Genomic DNA, 19,833 nt, shown 5'->3' with positions numbered 1-19,833 from the left:
CACGTTACTTCTCCTCCCTCGATCTGGCCAGCGGATATTGGCAGGTCCCTGTGGCAGAGAAAGACAAGGCCAAGACCGCATTTATTGTACCCATGGGACTCTTCGAGTTCAATCGCATGCCGTTTGGACTAAATAATGCCCCAGGAACTTTTCAGCGCCTCATGGAAAGTTGCCTTGGAGACATGAACTTCGAGGCCACATTGATTTACCTGGACGACATAGTAGTGTATTCTGCAACCTTTGAGAAACATCTAGAAAACCTGGGCCAAGTGTTTCAGCGGTTACGGGCCCATGGGCTTAAACTAAAACCAAAAAAATGCCGGATCTTTCAGGAAGAGATTGAATATCTCGGACACAAGGTGTCGGAAGCCGGCGTACAGCCCTCCGATGGGAAAGTGAGAGCAGTGCTACAATGGCCCACACCCAGCACAGTGCGGGAGGTTCGAGCTTTCCTGGGGCTAGCCGGATATTACCGTCGCTTTATCAAAGATTTCGCGAAGGAGGCAGAACCTTTGCACGAATTGCTCCGAGGTACTGCGAAAGGACCAAAAGCACAGAAAATTTGCTGGGGACCAAGACAAGCAAAAGCCTTACACCGATTGAAAGAGGCCTTGGTTAGCGCCACTGTGCTTGCCTATGCAGACTATAACCTCCCCTTTCGGTTGTATACAGACGCGAGCCTCTACGGCCTGGGTGTAGTACTGGCCCAGGTACAGAATGGTACTGAACGGGTGATTGCATATGGAAGTCGGACGTTGCGAGAAGCCGAGCGCAATCCCGAGAATTACAGTTCCTTTCGGCTGGAGTTACTGGCACTAGTATGGGCGATAACCGAAAGGTTCTCAGAATATCTCACGGGAGCTAAAATTGAAGTCTATACGGATAATAACCCCCTGGCTCACATCTCCACCGCCAAACTGGGAGCAATGGAACAGAGGTGGCTGGCACGACTCTCCAGATACAATTATCATGTGCAATACCGCTCTAAGCATGAAAATCAGAATGCGGATGCCCTTTCTCGTGTTACCACCGAAGCCCCAGTGGGGGAGAGAGATGAACAGTTGGAGGAAGACGAAATTCCGGACTTCAGTAAATTCACCGCTCAAGTGGTAGAGGCTCGTATGCTGGAAATTACGTCGGGCACGACATCATGCCTGCTTGGCCAAACCAGAGAGGAATGGGTGAAAATTCAGTCATCTGACCCAGAACTGCTTCAAGTGAAAGAGTGGGTGATCCAGCAGCGCAAGCCTAGAAAGGAAATACGGGCCACGCTGTCGCACGTGGCCCTCCAGATTCTCAGCCAGTGGGATAAGCTGTCGGTGCAAGAAGGGATGCTGTATCGGAAGGTGCACCTAGCTACAGAGTTGGAAGTACGGTGGCAAGTAGTGATACCCCAGAAGATGGCAGTACCACTGGCCCGAGAGGCGCATGAGAAGGGAGCCCATTTCGGACCGGACAAGACTTACCAGTGGTTGCAAAGAATAGTATACTGTCCTCAGATGCTTCGGGCGGTAGAGAAGGCCTGTAAACTGTGCCGTTCCTGCGAGTTAAGTAAGGCTCCCCCACAGCAAGCACCAGTACAGACTATTGTAACCAAAGAGCCGTTGGAAGTACTCATGATCGATTATCTGAAGATTGGCCACTCCCACCGGGGCTATCAGTTCTGCCTTGTGATGACAGATCACTTCTCCAAATTTGCGGTGGTGAAGCCCACCAGAGATCAGACGGCTGAATCAGCTGCTCGAGCCATCAGTGATGACTTTATCCGGGTGTACGGCTGCCCCAAAAGAATACATTCCGACCAAGGGGCTTGCTTTCAAGGCGGTGTCATGAGAGAGCTGCAAAGGATTTACGGAATGCAGAAGTCAAGGACTACGCCTTATCATCCACAGGGCAACGGAGCCTGCGAGAGATTTAACCGGACCCTCCTACAAATGCTACGCACGTTGGAGGATGATCGTAAGAATCACTGGCCCGGCTATCTCGCAGAACTCGTGTGGGCGTACAATAATCGTGTCCACTCCACCACTGGGTACACCCCATACGTACTACTGTTTGGAAGAGCCGGAAGAGGCATAGAAGAGCTCAACCTGACTCCCCCCGAGATCAGTGAAGGTCAGAGCGTAGGTTCCTGGGTTGACTGTCACCGTCGGCGGCTGGAGACTATCCATCGAATTGTCACCAAGCGGTTGCAAGAAAAGACACACCCGCAGCAGAAACCTGTGTGTGAAGCCCCGTTCTTGCCAGGAGACCGAGTACTAGTTGCAGAGAAACACCCGAGACACAAGTTGAGTGAGCGCTGGAAAACAGAGCCGTACATTGTGATTAGAAGAATCTCTCCCCACGGATCACTATACGAAGTGAGAGGTGAGCGAAGAGGCGACACCCTCATCCTGCATCGTAATATGCTGAGGCCCTGCTATTCAGAAGACAGGACCAGACAAAGTACCTCGGAGACGGTGCCCGTGCCTGTTCCTGTTACCTTCGAAGAGGGCTCTGACGATGAAGAATGGTGGCGGGCCCCGACCAACCCAGCAGACTGGGAGAGATCCACACCCCCATCCTTTCAAGACACAGGTGCCACCCCTGCAGAGCAGGAGTCACTAATCTCCAGAGATGGGGACGGGAATACTGTACTCCCTGATACGGCGCCGACGTCTGGTGAGTTAGCTGTGGTGCCACGCCGGAGTGAGCGGGCTAATGCTGGTATTCCCCCTGATCAGTACTTGGCAGATGAATTTGTGTGTTCTGTCACTGAATCCTGTTTTACGACATCGGCTCCCAAGCAACAGGTTGTGAAGCAGGGCAGGAGTTGCCACCGTGTGCCCCTTTGCAGAGTGCCTCAAGAGTGTATCGGCCGGGACGGCCGAGGTTAAAGAGGGGGGTAAATGTAAGACCTGTTAACATTTATATATATATAGGTTAAAAGACTGTTTGGTGGACTTCCTTGTGTTATGCTGCCACCTGCTGTCAAAACAGAGAACAGCGGGCAAAAAGTCCTACTGCTCGAGTGACTGGTTCAGTCTGGAACAGGAGGAGGAGGAGTCTACTTGTGGCTGTGTTTTGCAGAGTGGAGTGTGCTCGAGTGGGCTGTAAGATAGAAGGCCTCAGTCTGCCCTGTTTTCCGAGGTCCAAGTACCTTAGAGTGTTGCGTGGTGTTCCCCCCAAGACACAGATCCAAAGAGGCTGGATGTGCAGCGAGGGGCCAGACAGCACGTGCAAATTACCGATCCAAAGAGGCTGGATGTGGAGAGCGAGGAGCCAGGCAGCACGTGCGAGTTACAGATCCGGGACAAAGACTGAACTTTAGAGGTGTCTGCCGGCGGAATACGGGCCCCAACGGTGACGAGGTACCCCACGCTGAAACCTGCAGTTAAGTGTGCACACTACTTTTAGTTAGGGACAGATAGGAAAAGGCTCTGCACTGTGTTATACAAGTAAGATAACAAGGACTCTGCGTTTTTTTGTTTAATAAGGATTTCTGTGTTTTGCTTTTGGGAGTACAATCTGAGGCTTCCTATCTTTGACAAGTTATTCAAAGTAGTTGTATGTATATTGCATTATCTCCACTGCTGTGCTCCCTTCCCTCACTTTTCCTCCACCTGTGTTGTGCAATACATTATTAAATTTGCATTGATTAACCCCCGTGGTTCCGTGCAGTCCTTGCGTATCCTGTTACCTGCAGGTTATTACACTGCCACATTCAGATTTACAGTACTACAATAGAGATACAGTCCAGGATTACTCAAAGCAGTCCAATTCTAGACAGAAAGAGTTAGGGGTGCTTCACACACAGCGAGCTCGCTGCCGAGATCGCTGCTGAGTCACGCTTTTTGTGACGCAGCAGTGACCTCATTAGCGATCTCGCTGTGTGTAACACTGAGCAGCGATCTGGCCCCTGCTGCGAGATCGCTGCTCGTTACACACAGCCCTGGTTCGTTTTCTTCAAAGCCGCTCTCCCGCTGTGACACACAGATCGCTGTGTGTGACAGCGAGAGAGCGACAAATGAAGCGAGCAGGGAGCAGGAGCCGGCGTCTGACAGCTGAGGTAAGCTTGTAACCAAGATAAACATCGGGTAACCAAGGTGGTTACCCGATATTTACCTTAGTTACCAGCCTCTGCAGCTCTCACGCTGCCTGTGCTGCCGGCTCCGGCTCTCTGCACATGTAGCTGCTGTACACATCGGGTTAATTAACCCGATGTGTACAGCAGCTAGGAGAGCAAGGAGCCAGCGCTAAGCAGTGTGCGCGGCTCCCTGCTCTCTGCACATGTAGCTGCATTACACATCGGGTTAATTAACCCGATGTGTACAGCAGCTAGGAGAGCAAGGAGCCAGCGCTCAGTGTGCGCGGCTCCCTGCTCTCTGCACACAGCGCTGGTAACTAATGTAAACATCGGGTAACCATACCCGATGTTTACCTTAGTTACCAGTCTCCGCAGCTTCCAGTCGGCGGCTCCGTGCAAGCGCAGCGTCGCTTGCACGTCGCTGCTGGCTGGGGGCTGTTCAGTGGTCGCTGGTGAGATCTGCCTGTTTGACAGCTCACCAGCGACCATGTAGCGATGCAGCAGCGATCCTGACCAGGTCAGATCGCTGGTCGGATCGCTGCTGCATCGCTAAGTGTGAAGGTACCTTTACTCACATTTTTTTTATTGAACCCAATGTTAAGACAGCCAAGGAATAGTAAAAATGCAGAAAGGGAAAGTTTTCACCAGCAGCAATTGTTGCTAATTACTGTATAACAATATGCTCTCTATTGTATTATCTCCGGAGTAGTGGCTTGCTCTCCTATAGTAAGAGAAGAAAAAGAAGCATTCTTTGAATACAGGTCTGTTGGCTGAAGGAGGATATATCACCTGTCTTAATGTGCCTGTGAGCATCCCCAAGTACAAGGGGGAGGTGTTAGCGATCGAAAACATGCTTTATATAAAAGTGTGTACAGATAAAAGCAGAGATAAATGTACACATTACAAGCTTTACTGTATTTTTCCCCCACAATGATGTATGATGTTGTCTGCAATGCATGAAAAATGAAGATGATGGTTCAGGAGCCCCCACCCCATGTATGCAGCACCCCCATGAATACGGCACCCACCATGTATGTGGCATGTACGCAGCCACCCATGTGTCTGTGTACAGCCCCCAGATTTCCATATACTGCCACCCATGGATACAGCCCCCCATGCCTCCGTATAGTGCCTTTATGTATCGGTATATAGTCCCTCCGACTTCTCCATATGAAGCTCCCGAATGTACACAGTTCCCCCCCAACGGTATACAGCTCTCCCCCCTATGAGGCTATACAGTTCCCCCCCTACAAAGGTATACAGCCCTCCCCCCTACAAAGGTATGCAGCTCCCCCCCCTGCAAGGGTATACAGCTCTTGCCCCCTACAAGGGTATACAGGCAGCTCCCCCCCCCATGAGAATACAGCTCCCCCTCGCAAGGGTAGACAGCTCTTTCCACCTACAAGGGTATACAGGCAGCTCTCCCCCCCATGAGAATACAGCTCCCCCCCCGCAAGGGTACACAGCTCTTGCCCCCTAAAAGAGTATACAGGGAGGCAGCTCTCCCCCCCATGGGAATACAGCTCTCCCCCCTCCACGCAAGGGTACACAGCTCTTGCCCCCTACAAGGGTATACAGGCAGCTCTCCCCCCATGGGAATACAGCTCTCCCCCCCCCCTCCACGCAAGGGTACACAGCTCTTGCCCCCTACAAGGGTATACAGGCAGCTCTCCCCCCATGGGAATACAGCTCTCCCCCCCCCCTCCACGCAAGGGTACACAGCTCTTGCCCCCTACAAGGGTATACAGGCAGCTCCCCCCCCCATGGGAATACAGCTTTCCTCCCCTCCACGCAAGGGTACACATCTCTTGCCCCCTACAAGGGTATACAGGGAGGCAGCTCTCCCCCCCCATGGGAATACAGCTCTCCCCCCACCTCCACGCAAGGGTACACAGCTCTTGCCCCCTACAAAGGTATACAGGCAGCTCTCCCCCCATGGGAATACAGCTCTCCCCCCCCCCTCCACGCAAGGGTACACAGCTCTTGCCCCCTACAAGGGTATACAGGCAGCTCTCCCCCCATGGGAATACAGCTCTCCCCCCCCCCTCCACGCAAGGGTACACAGCTCTTGCCCCCTACAAGGGTATACAGGCAGCTCCCCCCCCCCATGGGAATACAGCTTTCCTCCCCTCCACGCAAGGGTACACATCTCTTGCCCCCTACAAGGGTATACAGGGAGGCAGCTCTCCCCCCCCCATGGGAATACAGCTCTCCCCCCACCTCCACGCAAGGGTACACATCTCTTGCCCCCTACAAGGGTATACAGGGAGGCAGCTCTCCCCCCCCATGGGAATACAGCTCTCCCCCCACCTCCACGCAAGGGTACACAGCTCTTGCCCCCTACAAGGGTATACAGGCAGCTCTCCCCCCCATGGGAATACAGCTCCCCCCCCCTCCACGCAAGGGTACACATCTCTTGCCCCCTACAAGGGTATACAGGGAGGCAGCTCTCCCTCCCCCATGGGAATACAGCTCTCCCCCCACCTCCACGCAAGGGTACACATCTCTTGCCCCCTACAAGGGTATACAGGCAGCTCTCCCCCCCCCATGGGAATACAGCTCCCCCCCCCCCTCCACGCAAGGGTATACAGAGAGAAGGCGTGATAATCACCGTGGCGCTGCAGCGTTGATTGGCGGGCACGGCAGGCGGCGGGCGCACGATGCTCGGGAACGCAGCGAGGAGGCAGATCCACAGGAGAGGAGGCGTGACAGGAGAGAAGGCGTGACAAGAGAGGAGGAGGCGGTACCGTATGCGCAGCCTAGTTCTTCTCGGCGTCTAATATTTATCCTCGCGCTGCGTTAATAAAATGGCGGCGGTCGCTGCCTACAGTGATGGGGGCCCCCTATGAAGCTCTTGTGGTCGGGGCCCCTGGGCTGGAGCCCCGTCTTCCCCGCCTATAATCCGGCCCTGGAAGTGGTGTCTAGGTATAGTAAAGTAGCCATGCACTACGCAATGAAACCACCTATAGTGCCACCTGGTGGAAAACAATGGAGTTAGGATTTTTATCTAGAAAATGGAACGAGATAGAGAAAAAAGTGAATTACAAAGTTGTAGGGCATCATCAATTCAATATGATTCGACACCTTGCATACAGAAATGCTATGATATGAAACCCATGACCCCCCCAAAACATTGAATGCTGGTCACGCATATGGCGCTCATTTAACTTTGATGCTCAAAGTGGCCCCCGTCAGCTGCAATGCACATCTGGACTCTGCACAGCATACTGTATCTTGCTGCACGTTGTGCAATATGGTAGGTGACACGTTTGCACAAGCATCTGTGATACGTCGCCGTAGGTCCTGCAATGTTGGTGGCGGTGTCGCATACAGCTGCTGTTTGATGTGACCTCACAGAAAGAAGTCCAATGGGGTCAGGTCAGGTGAGCGTGGAGGCCGGTCCACACAGCCACCATACCCAATGACTTGTAGGAAGGTCTCCATGAGGTATCGCTTCACGTCCGCAGCCTTGTGAGTTTTACACGCTCTAATCATAGCATTTCTGTATGCAAGGTGTCGATTCGTATTGAATTGATGATGCCCTACAACTTTGTAATTCACTTTTTTTCTCTATCTCGTTCCATTTTCGAGACAAAAATGCTAACTCCGTTGTTTTCCACCAGGTGGCGCTATAGGTGGTTTCATTGGCTACTTTACTATACCTAGACACCACTTCTATGCCTATAGCTGCCGCCGTTCTCAAGGTAATGGAGGCGGACAGGATATGGGTGGACACACTGTATACACGTAGAGACAGACAATGGAGCAGATGGAAACATTAATCTCTCCATCTCCCACCCCTGTGATCCGATTCTCGCATACGAGAGAACGACAGTGAGTGACACTCGGCGCACGCTCACATCATATTCTGAGCTGAGTGTCATTAACTTACCACGTCCCATGCTATACTCGTCTGACCCCGACCGTACGAGCAAGTGCGAGATCTGGTCGGGATTTCAGCCTTTTGGATCAAACAGGAATTTTGTCATTCGCTGACAACAAATGTTTTTAATAGAGCAACGAGTTTAAGCCAATGTTTATTAACCTGATTCTCTGTAATAACTTCACTTATAGAAACAATATTTTGATCCACAGATCGTCAATGGTTATTTTGTGCATTATTTTGCTCCCAGCACCCTTGAAAGGGTCCCTAAAAATATGGTGTTTGTTATTGACTGCAGCATGTCAATGGCGGGCCGCAAGATAACACAGGTAAATACTATAAAAGGTTGATCTGATTTATGGTGTATATCATGTACTATGCTCCATTCTGCTGGTGCAGTCACTGTGTACATACATTACATTACTTATCCTTTACTGATCCTGAGTTACCTCCTGTATTATACTCCAGAGCTGCACTCACTATTCTGCTGGTGCAGTCACTGTGTACATACATTACATTACTTATCCTTTACTGATCCTGAGTTACCTCCTGTATTATACTCCAGAGCTGCACTCACTATTCTGCTGGTGTAGTCACTGTGTACATACATTACATTACTTATCCTTTACTGATCCTGAGTTACCTCCTGTATTATACTCCAGAGCTGCAATCACTATTCTGCTGGTGCAGTCACTGTGTACATACATTACATTACTTATCCTGTACTGATCCTGAATTACATCCTGTATTAAACTCCAGAGCTGCACTCACTATTCTGCTGGTGCAGTCACTGTGCACATACATTACATTACTGATCCTGAGTTACCTCCTGTATTATACTCCAGAGCTGCACTCACTATTCTGATGGTGCAGTCACTGTGTACATACATTACATTACTTATCCTTTACTGATCCTGAGTTACCTCCTGTATTATACTCCAGAGCTGCACTCACTATTCTGCTGGTGCAGTCACTGTGTACATACATTACATTACTTATCCTTTACTGATCCTGAGTTACCTCCTGTATTATACTCCAGAGCTGCACTCACTATTCTGCTGGTGCAGTCACTGTGTACATACATTACATTACTTATCCTTTACTGATCCTGAGTTATGTCCTGTATTATACTCCAGAGCTGCACTCACTATTCTGCTGGTGCAGTCACTGTGTACATACATTACATTACTTATCCTTTACTGATCCTGAGTTATGTCCTGTATTATACTCCAGAGCTGTACTCACTATTCTGCTGGTGCAGTCACTGTGTACATACATTACATTACTTATCCTGTACTGATCCTGAGTTACCTCATGTATTATACTCCAGAGCTGCACTCACTATTCTGCTGGTGTAGTCACTGTGTACATACATTACATTACTTATCCTGTACTGATCCTGAGTTACCTCATGTATTATACTCCAGAGCTGCACTCACTATTCTGCTGGTGCAGTCACTGTGTACATACATTACATTACTTATCCTGTACTGATCCTGAGTTACCTCCTGTATTATCCTCCAGAGCTGCACTCACTATTCTGCTGGTGTAGTCACTGTGTACATACATTACATTACTTATCCTGTACTGATCCTGAGTTACCTCCTGTATTATACTCCAGAGCTGCACTCACTATTCTGCTGGTGGAGTCATTGTGAATCTAATTGCTTATCCTGAAAATAAGACTATTTGAATTAGTATTTATTCTAGACAGTAAAATCTTACATTTGTGAGTTGACCTGTTTAGTGCACTTTACACGACGAACATTAAACATTTGTGGATTTGACCGCAGACATATGAAGCCTTCATCAAAATTCTCTCGGATTTACCTGTGACGGATCACTTTGGGATTCTGAAGTTCAGTGGCGATGTCGTGAAGTGGAGTGACGATCTTGTGAAAGCCACACCTGACAATATCCAAGGGGCAAAGGAATTTGTGAGAAAGATCAAGCCTCATGGAGGTAGGTGATATATCGGGTTGGCTGCAGGGTGACCATAGACTGGTGCAGGACTACCCCACCCTTAAGGGTTAGATACTATAGGGGCATGTACGAATTGTGGTGATCCATGATAATGGCCTAATTATGGAGACCCTCTGCTCGGAGTTGACAGGCAGATGTAATAGTATCTGCTCTGACTAACAGGGGTCTGAAACCGAGGACCTACATCTATTGCCTATCTATGTCTTAGATGGAGGACCCCTTTAGGGCCTGTTTGATTATGGTACTGCCCCACTGTTCCACCAGTAGAGAGGAGGGTAAAGAGTTGGGGTACTTGTTTGATTTTGCTCCCCACCATGAATTCCCCCATTTTTAATGGCAAATTTCTGTTTACATATACATTTCTAAACAACCCCAATTCCAAAAACGTTTCTCCACTGTGCAAAATGTAAAGAAGTAATGATCTGGAAATCTCTTATTCTTATTCTGAACAGATCAGAAGTTGAATGTTGGACATTTGCTCATTTTATTTGATAATCTTATTTATTTAGAAATTGATGGCAGCGACACATCTCAGAACAGTTGTGCCAAGGCCGTGTCCACCATTGTGCCTGGGCCATAACCACCATTGTCCATGTCCACCATTGTGCCCTGGCCGTGTGCTTCATTGTGCCCTTGCCATAGGCCCTAATGCACCCCATATCATCAGAGATGTAGAGCCGTACAATGATAACAAACTGGTTGGTGTCTCTCCTTGATGACAAGCTGCATGGTCACTCTCCTCAATAACAAGCTGAATAGCCCCTCTCCTCAATAACAAGCTGAATAGCCCCTCTCCTCGATAACAAGCTGAATGGCTCCTCTCCTCAATAGCAAGCTGGATGGTCCCTCTCCACAATAACAAGCAGGATGGTCCCTCTCCTTGATAACAATCTGGATGGTCCATCTCCTCGATAACAAGCTGGATACTCCCTCTCCTTGATAACAAACTGGTTGGTCCCGCTCCTCAATAACAAGCTGGTTGGTACTGCTCCTCGATAACAAGCTGGTTGGTGCTGCTCCTCGATAACAAGCTGGTTGGTCCTTCTCTTTGATAACAAGCTGGATGGTCCCTCTCCTCGATAACAAGCTAGATGGTGCCTCTCCACAATTACAAGCTGTATTGTCCCTCTCCTTGATAACAAGCTGGATGGTTCCTCTCGTTCTGAGTCCACAGGACACTGCAACCAGGGTTTCCATAAAGAATTTAATATTTTGATACAACCAACCACAGAACAGTTTTTGCCTCTGTGCTGTATAAATGAGTTTTGGCACCGAGAACATGACAGCAATTCTGGATTATGCTGATATTCGGCTTTTTTTTTACGTGATGGAGCTTTCACATGCATTTGTAGATTCTACGAAGAACTGTGATTACAGACAAACATTTCTGGATTCTTCCTAGACCCATACAATGATTCATGTCTGTGTTTACTACAGTGCTTCCTGAGGGCCAGAAGATCATCCTTCTCCAGAATCTCTGAATCACTTGATGACATGATGTGCTGTCACAGTCTTTGTGTCATGGAGGCTAGTCTCAGCACCGCCCCACTTACTATGGTCCCTGCGCGGTTTCTCCTTGTGTCAGGTCTCCTCGCTGCGTTGCCTGTTGCAGCACTTCCCTCCACTGCTGCTTCTGCATGTGGGTTCCATTTAGCCTTAGCGGTCATGGCCAATCTCAGCAGAGTGAAATTCCTGCAATGTCCTGCAGAGATTAAGTTCACAGACCAATCCCAGTCAAGCAGGGTCTATTGTAGGCAACTCTTCCCTTTACTCTTTGCCGAATATGGTTTCTAGCCTGCTAGCACCTAGTTTATGAATTCCTCCATATTCTGTCTTCCATTGTTGACCGCCTTGCTTAGCCATCCTGCCTGACCCTTCCATTCCTGACCTCAGTCTTGTACTCTGATTCTGTGCTGCCTTCCCCAACCCTGTATCATCCGACTACGCCTCTGTCTCGCCCTCCTGTACTCTGTTCCTGCATCTCTGACCCTCCAGTCAGCTGCTGCAGTCCCAGGGACTGCCCTGGTGTGCTGCCTGGTGTCTACCAGTAGCCCAGGTTAACCTTATCATCAGAGGCTCTAGTGAAGCCCAAGTAGGTACTTAAGGCCGCTTTACATGCTGCGACATCGCTCAAGCGATCTCGTTGAGGTCACGGAATTGGTGACGCACATCCGGCCGCATTAGCGATACCGTTGCGTGTGACACCTTTGAGCGATTTTGAATCGTTGCAAAAACGTGCAAAATCGCTCTTCAGTGACATGGGGGTCCATTCTCGAATATCGTTGCTGCAGCAGTAACAAAGTTGTTCCTCGTTCCTGCAGCAGCACACATCGCTCCGTGTGACACCGCAGGAACGAAGAACCTCGCCTTACCTGCCTCCCGGCCGCTATGCGGAAGGAAGGAGGTGGGCGGGATGTTCGTCCCGCTCATCTCCGCTTCTATTGGGTGGCGGTTCAGTGACACAGCTGTGACGTCGCTGTGACGCTGAACGAACCGCCCCCTTAGAAAGGAGGGGGTTCTCCGGTCACAGCGACGTCACAGGGCAGGTAAGTACTGTGACGGGTCTGGGCGATGTTGTGCGCCACGGGCAGCATTTGCCCATGTCGCACAACCGATGGAGGCAGGTACCCACGCTAGCGATATCGGTAACGATATTGCAGCGTGTAAAGCGGCCTATAGTCTCCAGGGTAAGCCCGGCCCATGGAGCAGTGGGTCCACACCCATCAGTGTGACATTTTGTAATTTTACTCTAATGAACATTTCTCTGAATGTGTTCCACAATTTCTAGGCACAATTGTTAACAGATCAGTGACCCACGACCATGTTTGCTTCGGAGAGACTCTGCCTCTCTAACATGCTCTTTTTATACAGTCATGTGACTTCATTGAACACTTACCCTCCAGTTGGTTTTCATGAATACCACTTACTTTTGCTGCCTTTTGTTCTCACTGCCCAAACTGTTCTTGCTTGTGTCACCTCCATCAATTTCTAAATGTGCTTTTTTTTCTTAATAAAATGGAAAAAGGTCCAACGTTCAACTGACCAGTTCTATGGTGTGCTGTGAATAAAATAGAGATTTCCAGATCACTGCATTCTTATTTTCTTCATTTTTTACAGAGTGGTGTAATGTTTTTGGAGTTGGGGTTGTGTTACATATTCTGTACATTTTTGCATTTTAGGAACTGATATAAATTCTGCTTTATTGTCTGCCGTCAAAATGCTGAAAGATGCACAAGAAGCCGGAATATTACCTGAAATCAGTGCCTCATCTATAATATTCCTCTCTGATGGTGACCCAACACTTGGTATGTAGAGCTGGGATAATAGGTGGGAGTTTTAAACACCACTCCAGCAGTGGGGGGTCCAGCACTGGAGTGGCGCTTTAACTAAACCCCCTGATACCTATTATATACTCATCGGGTGCGTCTTCACCTTTTACTGTCGCTTCTCCGGTCTCTTGGCGCCATCTTGTAACAATAACTTCTGACTGGCCAGAAGTCAGAAGTTAAGCCACAATCGCTCAGTACAAGTCTATGAGACCAGAAAGAGGCTATCTCATAGACTTGTATTGAGTTGTGACCTCCGGCATGCTTCACTTTTTCTGCATTTCAATTTTAAGGTGAAAGGAACATTGATACCATAATGATGAATGTGAAGCAAGCCACGGAAGGTGTGGTGACCTTGTACAGTTTGGGATTTGGGGAAGACGTCGATTATAACTTTTTAGAGAAAATGTCCCTTGAAAATGGCGGCCTGGCGAGAAGAATTTATGTGGACTCTGACTCCGCTTTACAATTACAGGTGACTTTCTGGAGGAATGATTTATACTTATAATTACATTCGACCTGCTTTAATCAAGTAACAGTCCCACACATCATCCACATACATTGTACCAATTAGTGAGATGAGAAACATCACACAGTAAACAGATAAACTAGCAACAAAATAGTGACCAGATAAATAGCGTTATAATGTGTGATAGATGAAGGGTGATCAGATAAAAAGTCACATAGTGGTCAGATTGTGTCACACAGTGATCAGATAAATAGTGTCACACAGTGATCAGATAAATAGTGTCACACAGTGATCAGATAAATAGTGTCACACAGTGATCAGATAAATAGTGTCACACAGTGATCAGATAAATAGTGTCACACAGTGATTAGATAAATGATGTCACACAGTGATCAGATAAATAGTGTCACACAGTGATCAGATAAATAGTGTCACACAGTGATCAGATAAATAGTGTCACACAATGATCAGATAAATAGTGTCACACAGTGATCAGATAAATGGTGTCACACAGTGATCAGATAAATGATGTCACACAGTGATCAGATAAATGGTGTCACACAGTGATCAGATAAATGGTGTCACACAGTGATCAGATAAATAGTGTCACACAGTGATCAGATAAATAGTGTCACACAGTGATCAGATAAATAGTGTCACACAGTGATCAGATAAATGGTGTCACACAGTGATCAGATAAATGGTGTCACACAGTGATCAGATAAATAGTGTCACACAGTGATCAGATAAATGGTGTCACACAGTGATCAGATAAATAGTGTCACACAGTGATCAGATAAATGGTGTCACACAGTGATCAGATAAATAGTGTCACACAGTGATCAGTGATCAGATAAATGATCAGATAAATAATGTCACACAGTGATCAGATAAATGGTTTCACACAGTGATCAGATAAATAATGTCACACAGTGATTAGATAAATGGTGTCACACAGTGATCAGATAAATAATGTCACACAGTGATCAGATAAATGGTGTCACACAGTGATCAGATAAATAGTGTCACACAGTGATCAGATAAATGGTGTCACACAGTGATCAGTGATCAGATAAATGATCAGATAAATAATGTCACACAGTGATCAGATAAATGGTTTCACACAGTGATCAGATAAATAGTGTCACACAGTGATCAGATAAATGGTGTCACACAGTGATCAGATAAATGGTGTCACACAGTGATCAGATAAATGGTGTCACACAGTGATCAGATAAATAGTGTCACACAGTGATCAGATAAATGGTGTCACACAGTGATCAGATAAATAGTGTCACACAGTGATCAGTGATCAGATAAATGATCAGATAAATAATGTCACACAGTGATCAGATAAATGGTTTCACACAGTGATCAGATAAATAATGTCACACAGTGATTAGATAAATGGTGTCACACAGTGATCAGATAAATAATGTCACACAGTGATCAGATAAATGGTGTCACACAGTGATCAGATAAATAGTGTCACACAGTGATCAGATAAATGGTGTCACACAGTGATCAGATAAATGGTGTCACACAGTGATCAGATAAATGGTGTCATCCAGTGATCAGTTAATAGTGTCACACAGTGATCAGATAAATGGTGTCACACAGTGATCAGATAAATGGTGTCACACAGTGATCAGATAAATAGTGTCACACAGTGATTAGATAGAGTCACACAGTGATCAGATAAATAGTGTCACACAGTGATCAGATAAATGATGTCACACAGTGATCAGATAAATAGAATCACACAGTGACCAGATAAATGATGTCCCACAGTGATCAGATAAATAGAATCACACAGTGACCAGATAAATGATGTCCCACAGTGATCAGATAAATAGAATCACACAGTGATCAGATAAATGATGTCCCACAGTGATCAGATAAATGATGTCCCACAGTGATCAGATAAATAGTGTCACACAGTGACCAGATAAATGATGTCCCACAGTGATCAGATAAATAGAATCACACAGTGACCAGATAAATGATGTCACACAGTGACCAGATAAATAATGTCACACAGTGATCAGATAAATGATGTCCCACAGTGATCAGATAAATAGAATCACACAGTGACCAGATAAATGATGTCACACAGTGATCAGATAAATGATGTCCCACAGTGATCAGATAAATGATGTCCCACAGTGATCAGATAAATAGAATCACACAGTGACCAGATAAATTATGTCACACAGTGATCAGATAAATGATGTCCCACAGTGATCAGATAAATAGTGTCACACAGTGATCAGATAAATAGTGTCACACAGTGATCAGATAAATGGTGTCACACAGTGATCAGATAAATAGTGTCACACAGTGATCAGATAAATAGTGTCACACAGTGATCAGATAAATGATGTCACACAGTGATCAGATAAATAGTGTCACACAGTGATCAGATAAATAGTGTCACACAGTGATCAGATAAATGATGTCACACAGTGATCAGATAAATAGTGTCACACAGTGATCAGATAAATGGTGTCACACAGTGATCAGATAAATAGTGTCACACAGTGATCAGTGATCAGATAAATGATCAGATAAATAATGTCACACAGTGATCAGATAAATGGTTTCACACAGTGATCAGATAAATAATGTCACACAGTGATCAGATAAATGGTGTCACACAGTGATCAGATAAATAATGTCACACAGTGATCAGATAAATGGTGTCACACAGTGATCAGATAAATAGTGTCACACAGTGATCAGATAAATGGTGTCACACAATGATCAGATAAATGGTGTCCCACAGTGATCAGATAAATAGTGTCACACAGTGATCAGATAAATGGTGTCATCCAGTGATCAGTTAATAGTGTCACACAGTGATCAGATAAATGGTGTCACACAGTGATCAGATAAATAGTGTCACACAGTGACCAGATAAATGATGTCACACAGTGACCAGATAAATAATGTCACACAGTGATCAGATAAATGATGTCCCACAGTGCTCAGATAAATAGAATCACACAGTGACCAGATAAATGATGTCACACAGTGATCAGATAAATAGAATCACACAGTGACCAGATAAATGATGTCACACAGTGATCAGATAAATGATGTCCCACAGTGATCAGATAAATGATGTCCCACAGTGCTCAGATAAATAGAATCACACAGTGACCAGATAAATGATGTCACACAGTGATCAGATAAATAGAATCACACAGTGACCAGATAAATGATGTCACACAGTGATCAGATAAATGATGTCCCACAGTGATCAGATAAATGATGTCCCACAGTGCTCAGATAAATAGAATCACACAGTGACCAGATAAATGATGTCACACAGTGATCAGATAAATGATGTCTCACAGTGACCAGATAAATAGAAACACACAGTGACCAGATAAATAGTGTCACACAGTGACCAGATAAATGATGTCCCACAGTGATCAGATAAATGATGTCCCACAGTGCTCAGATAAATAGAATCACACAGTGACCAGATAAATAATGTCACACAGTGATCAGATAAATGATGTCCCACAGTGCTCAGATAAATAGAATCACACAGTGACCAGATAAATGATGTCACACAGTGATCAGATAAATAGAATCACACAGTGACCAGATAAATGATGTCACACAGTGATCAGATAAATGATGTCCCACAGTGATCAGATAAATGATGTCCCACAGTGCTCAGATAAATAGAATCACACAGTGACCAGATAAATGATGTCACACAGTGATCAGATAAATAGAATCACACAGTGACCAGATAAATGATGTCACACAGTGATCAGATAAATGATGTCCCACAGTGATCAGATAAATGATGTCCCACAGTGATCAGATAAATAGAATCACACAGTGACCAGATAAATGATGTCACACAGTGATCAGATAAATAGTGTCACACAGTGATCAGATAAATGATGTCCCACAGTGATCAGATAAATAGTGTCACACAGTGATCAGATAAATGATGTCACACAGTGATCAGATAAATAGTGTCACACAGTGACCAGATAAATGATGTCACACAGTGATCAGATAAATGATGTCTCACAGTGACCAGATAAATAGAAACACACAGTGACCAGATAAATAGTGTCACACAGTGACCAGATAAATGATGTCCCACAGTGATCAGATAAATAGTGTCACACAGTGATCAGATAAATAGTGTCACACAGTGACCAGATAAATGATGTCCCACAGTGATCAGATAAATAGTGTCACACAGTGATCAGATAAATAGTGTCACACAGTGATCAGATAAATAGTGTCACACAGTGATCAGATAAATAGTGTCACACAGTGACCAGATAAATGATGTCACACAGTGATCAGATAAATGATGTCCCACAGTGATCAGATAAATAGAATCACACAGTGACCAGATAAATGATGTCACATAGTGACCAGATAAATGTCAGATAGTGATCAGGTAAATGATGTCACACATTGATCTATTTATTTTACTTGCTTATATAGTGATCTGAATAATAGCTTTATATAGCTCTCTATATGGCCTATTGATATTATGTATTCCCCATTGTTGCATGCAATGCTCTTTCCTTTCATGCCGTGCCCCTTTATTGCCATATAGTGCACTGTTATTTCTTTACACCCCACTTTTTGTAAATATCTTGAATATCTCCTGGAGATTTTTTTATTAATATATTTCTGTTTTTCATTTTATTACTACAGGATTTCTACAAAGAAGTGGCGAACCCCGTCCTCTTGGACGTCTCCCTCCAGTACCCCAATTTACCTGTCAGTGACCTAACCCAGAACAGCTTCAAATATTACCACCAGGGCTCTGAAATAGTCGTGGCCGGACGCATAGACAGTAATGATATCGACATGCTGATCGCTGAAGTAGCGGCACAAGGTGTAAGTATACACATCAGGAACTAAACAGTCGACATTTTTAGAGGGAACCTTATGTATGGCTATAAAGAAGGCCTAAGCGGGCTTTACACGCTACGATTTTGCTACAGCGATCTCGTTGGGGTCACGGATTTTGTGACGCACATCCGGCCGCAGGAGCGATCTTGTAATGTGTGACTCCAAGGAGCGATTTTGGATCGTTGCGAAAACGTCCAAAATCGCTCCTCGTTGACATGGGGGTCCGCTCCCAATTATCGCTACTATCGCTTTCCCGTTGTTGTTCCTCGTTCCTGCGGCAGTGCACATCGCTGTGTGTGACCCCTGTAGGAACGAGGAACATCTCCTACCTGCCGCCGGCCATAATGCGGAAGGAAGGAGGTGGGCGGGATGTTCCTCCCGCTCATCTCCGCCCCTCCGCTTTCATTGGGCGGCCGCTCAGTGACGTCGCTGTGACGCCGAACGGACCGCCCCCTTAGAAAGGAGGCAGTTCGCCGGTCACAGCGATGTCAAAAGCAAGGTAAGTACGTGTGACGCGGGTGCGCGATTTTGTGCGCGACGGGCAGCGATATGCCCGTCGCGCACAAACGATGGGGGCGGGTCGCATGCTAGCGATATTGGGCCGGATATCGCAGCATGTAAAGCCACCCTTACTCAGGAAAAGCTAGAAACACCTTGTGGGACTGTGTGAGTAATCAGCCAAGTAGAAGAAGAATAAACATGAACCTTTATTGAAAATCTTTATAAAACAGATAAAAAAAATGAGGGGAGTCACTAAGAAAATAATATTCAGGATCAAAAACATCCATAGCAATTAAAGGCTATATATGTCTCAATATACAGTACACTTGAGGTCAAGATAAGGTTGCAAAATTTCTGTGAGAGCTGCTGGTAGGATTGCTAGAGAGGCAAATCAGAACCCCTGTATGACTGCAAAAGACCCTCAGGAAGACTTGTTAGACTCTGGAGTTGTAGTACAATTTTCTACTGTTCAGAGACACCTACACAAATATGGCCTTCATGGAAGAGTCATCAGAAGAAAACCTCTCCTGCGTCCTCACCATAAAGCTCAGCATCAGAAGTTTGCAAGAGAATATCTAATCAAGCTGATGCATTTTGGAAATAAGTCCTGTGGACCGATGAGGTTGAAATAAAACTCTTTTGCCCACAATGATCAAAGTTATGTGTGCAGAAAAAATGGCACAGAATTTTAGGAAAAGAACAT

At 46.2% G+C, this 19,833-nt stretch overlaps 1 protein-coding gene across 1 annotated transcript in view; it reads left to right on the top strand.

Moving 5' to 3' along the window:
* Positions 1–19,833, top strand: part of LOC142249761 (inter-alpha-trypsin inhibitor heavy chain H3-like) — a 54,177-nt gene that overhangs the window by 15,133 nt on the left and 19,211 nt on the right. The window contains exons 7-11 of the mRNA XM_075321619.1: positions 8,162–8,278; positions 9,743–9,911; positions 13,112–13,237; positions 13,552–13,733; positions 18,429–18,614. Coding sequence (XP_075177734.1) covers positions 8,162–8,278; positions 9,743–9,911; positions 13,112–13,237; positions 13,552–13,733; positions 18,429–18,614 — 780 coding nt within the window. The remainder of the gene's footprint in view (positions 1–8,161; positions 8,279–9,742; positions 9,912–13,111; positions 13,238–13,551; positions 13,734–18,428; positions 18,615–19,833) is intronic.

This window comes from Anomaloglossus baeobatrachus, chromosome 8 (assembly GCF_048569485.1).
Source record: "Anomaloglossus baeobatrachus isolate aAnoBae1 chromosome 8, aAnoBae1.hap1, whole genome shotgun sequence".
Lineage (NCBI taxonomy): Eukaryota > Metazoa > Chordata > Amphibia > Anura > Aromobatidae > Anomaloglossus > Anomaloglossus baeobatrachus.
Note: the sequence above shows the minus strand (reverse complement) of the source record. Positions and strands in the feature narration are given on the sequence as shown.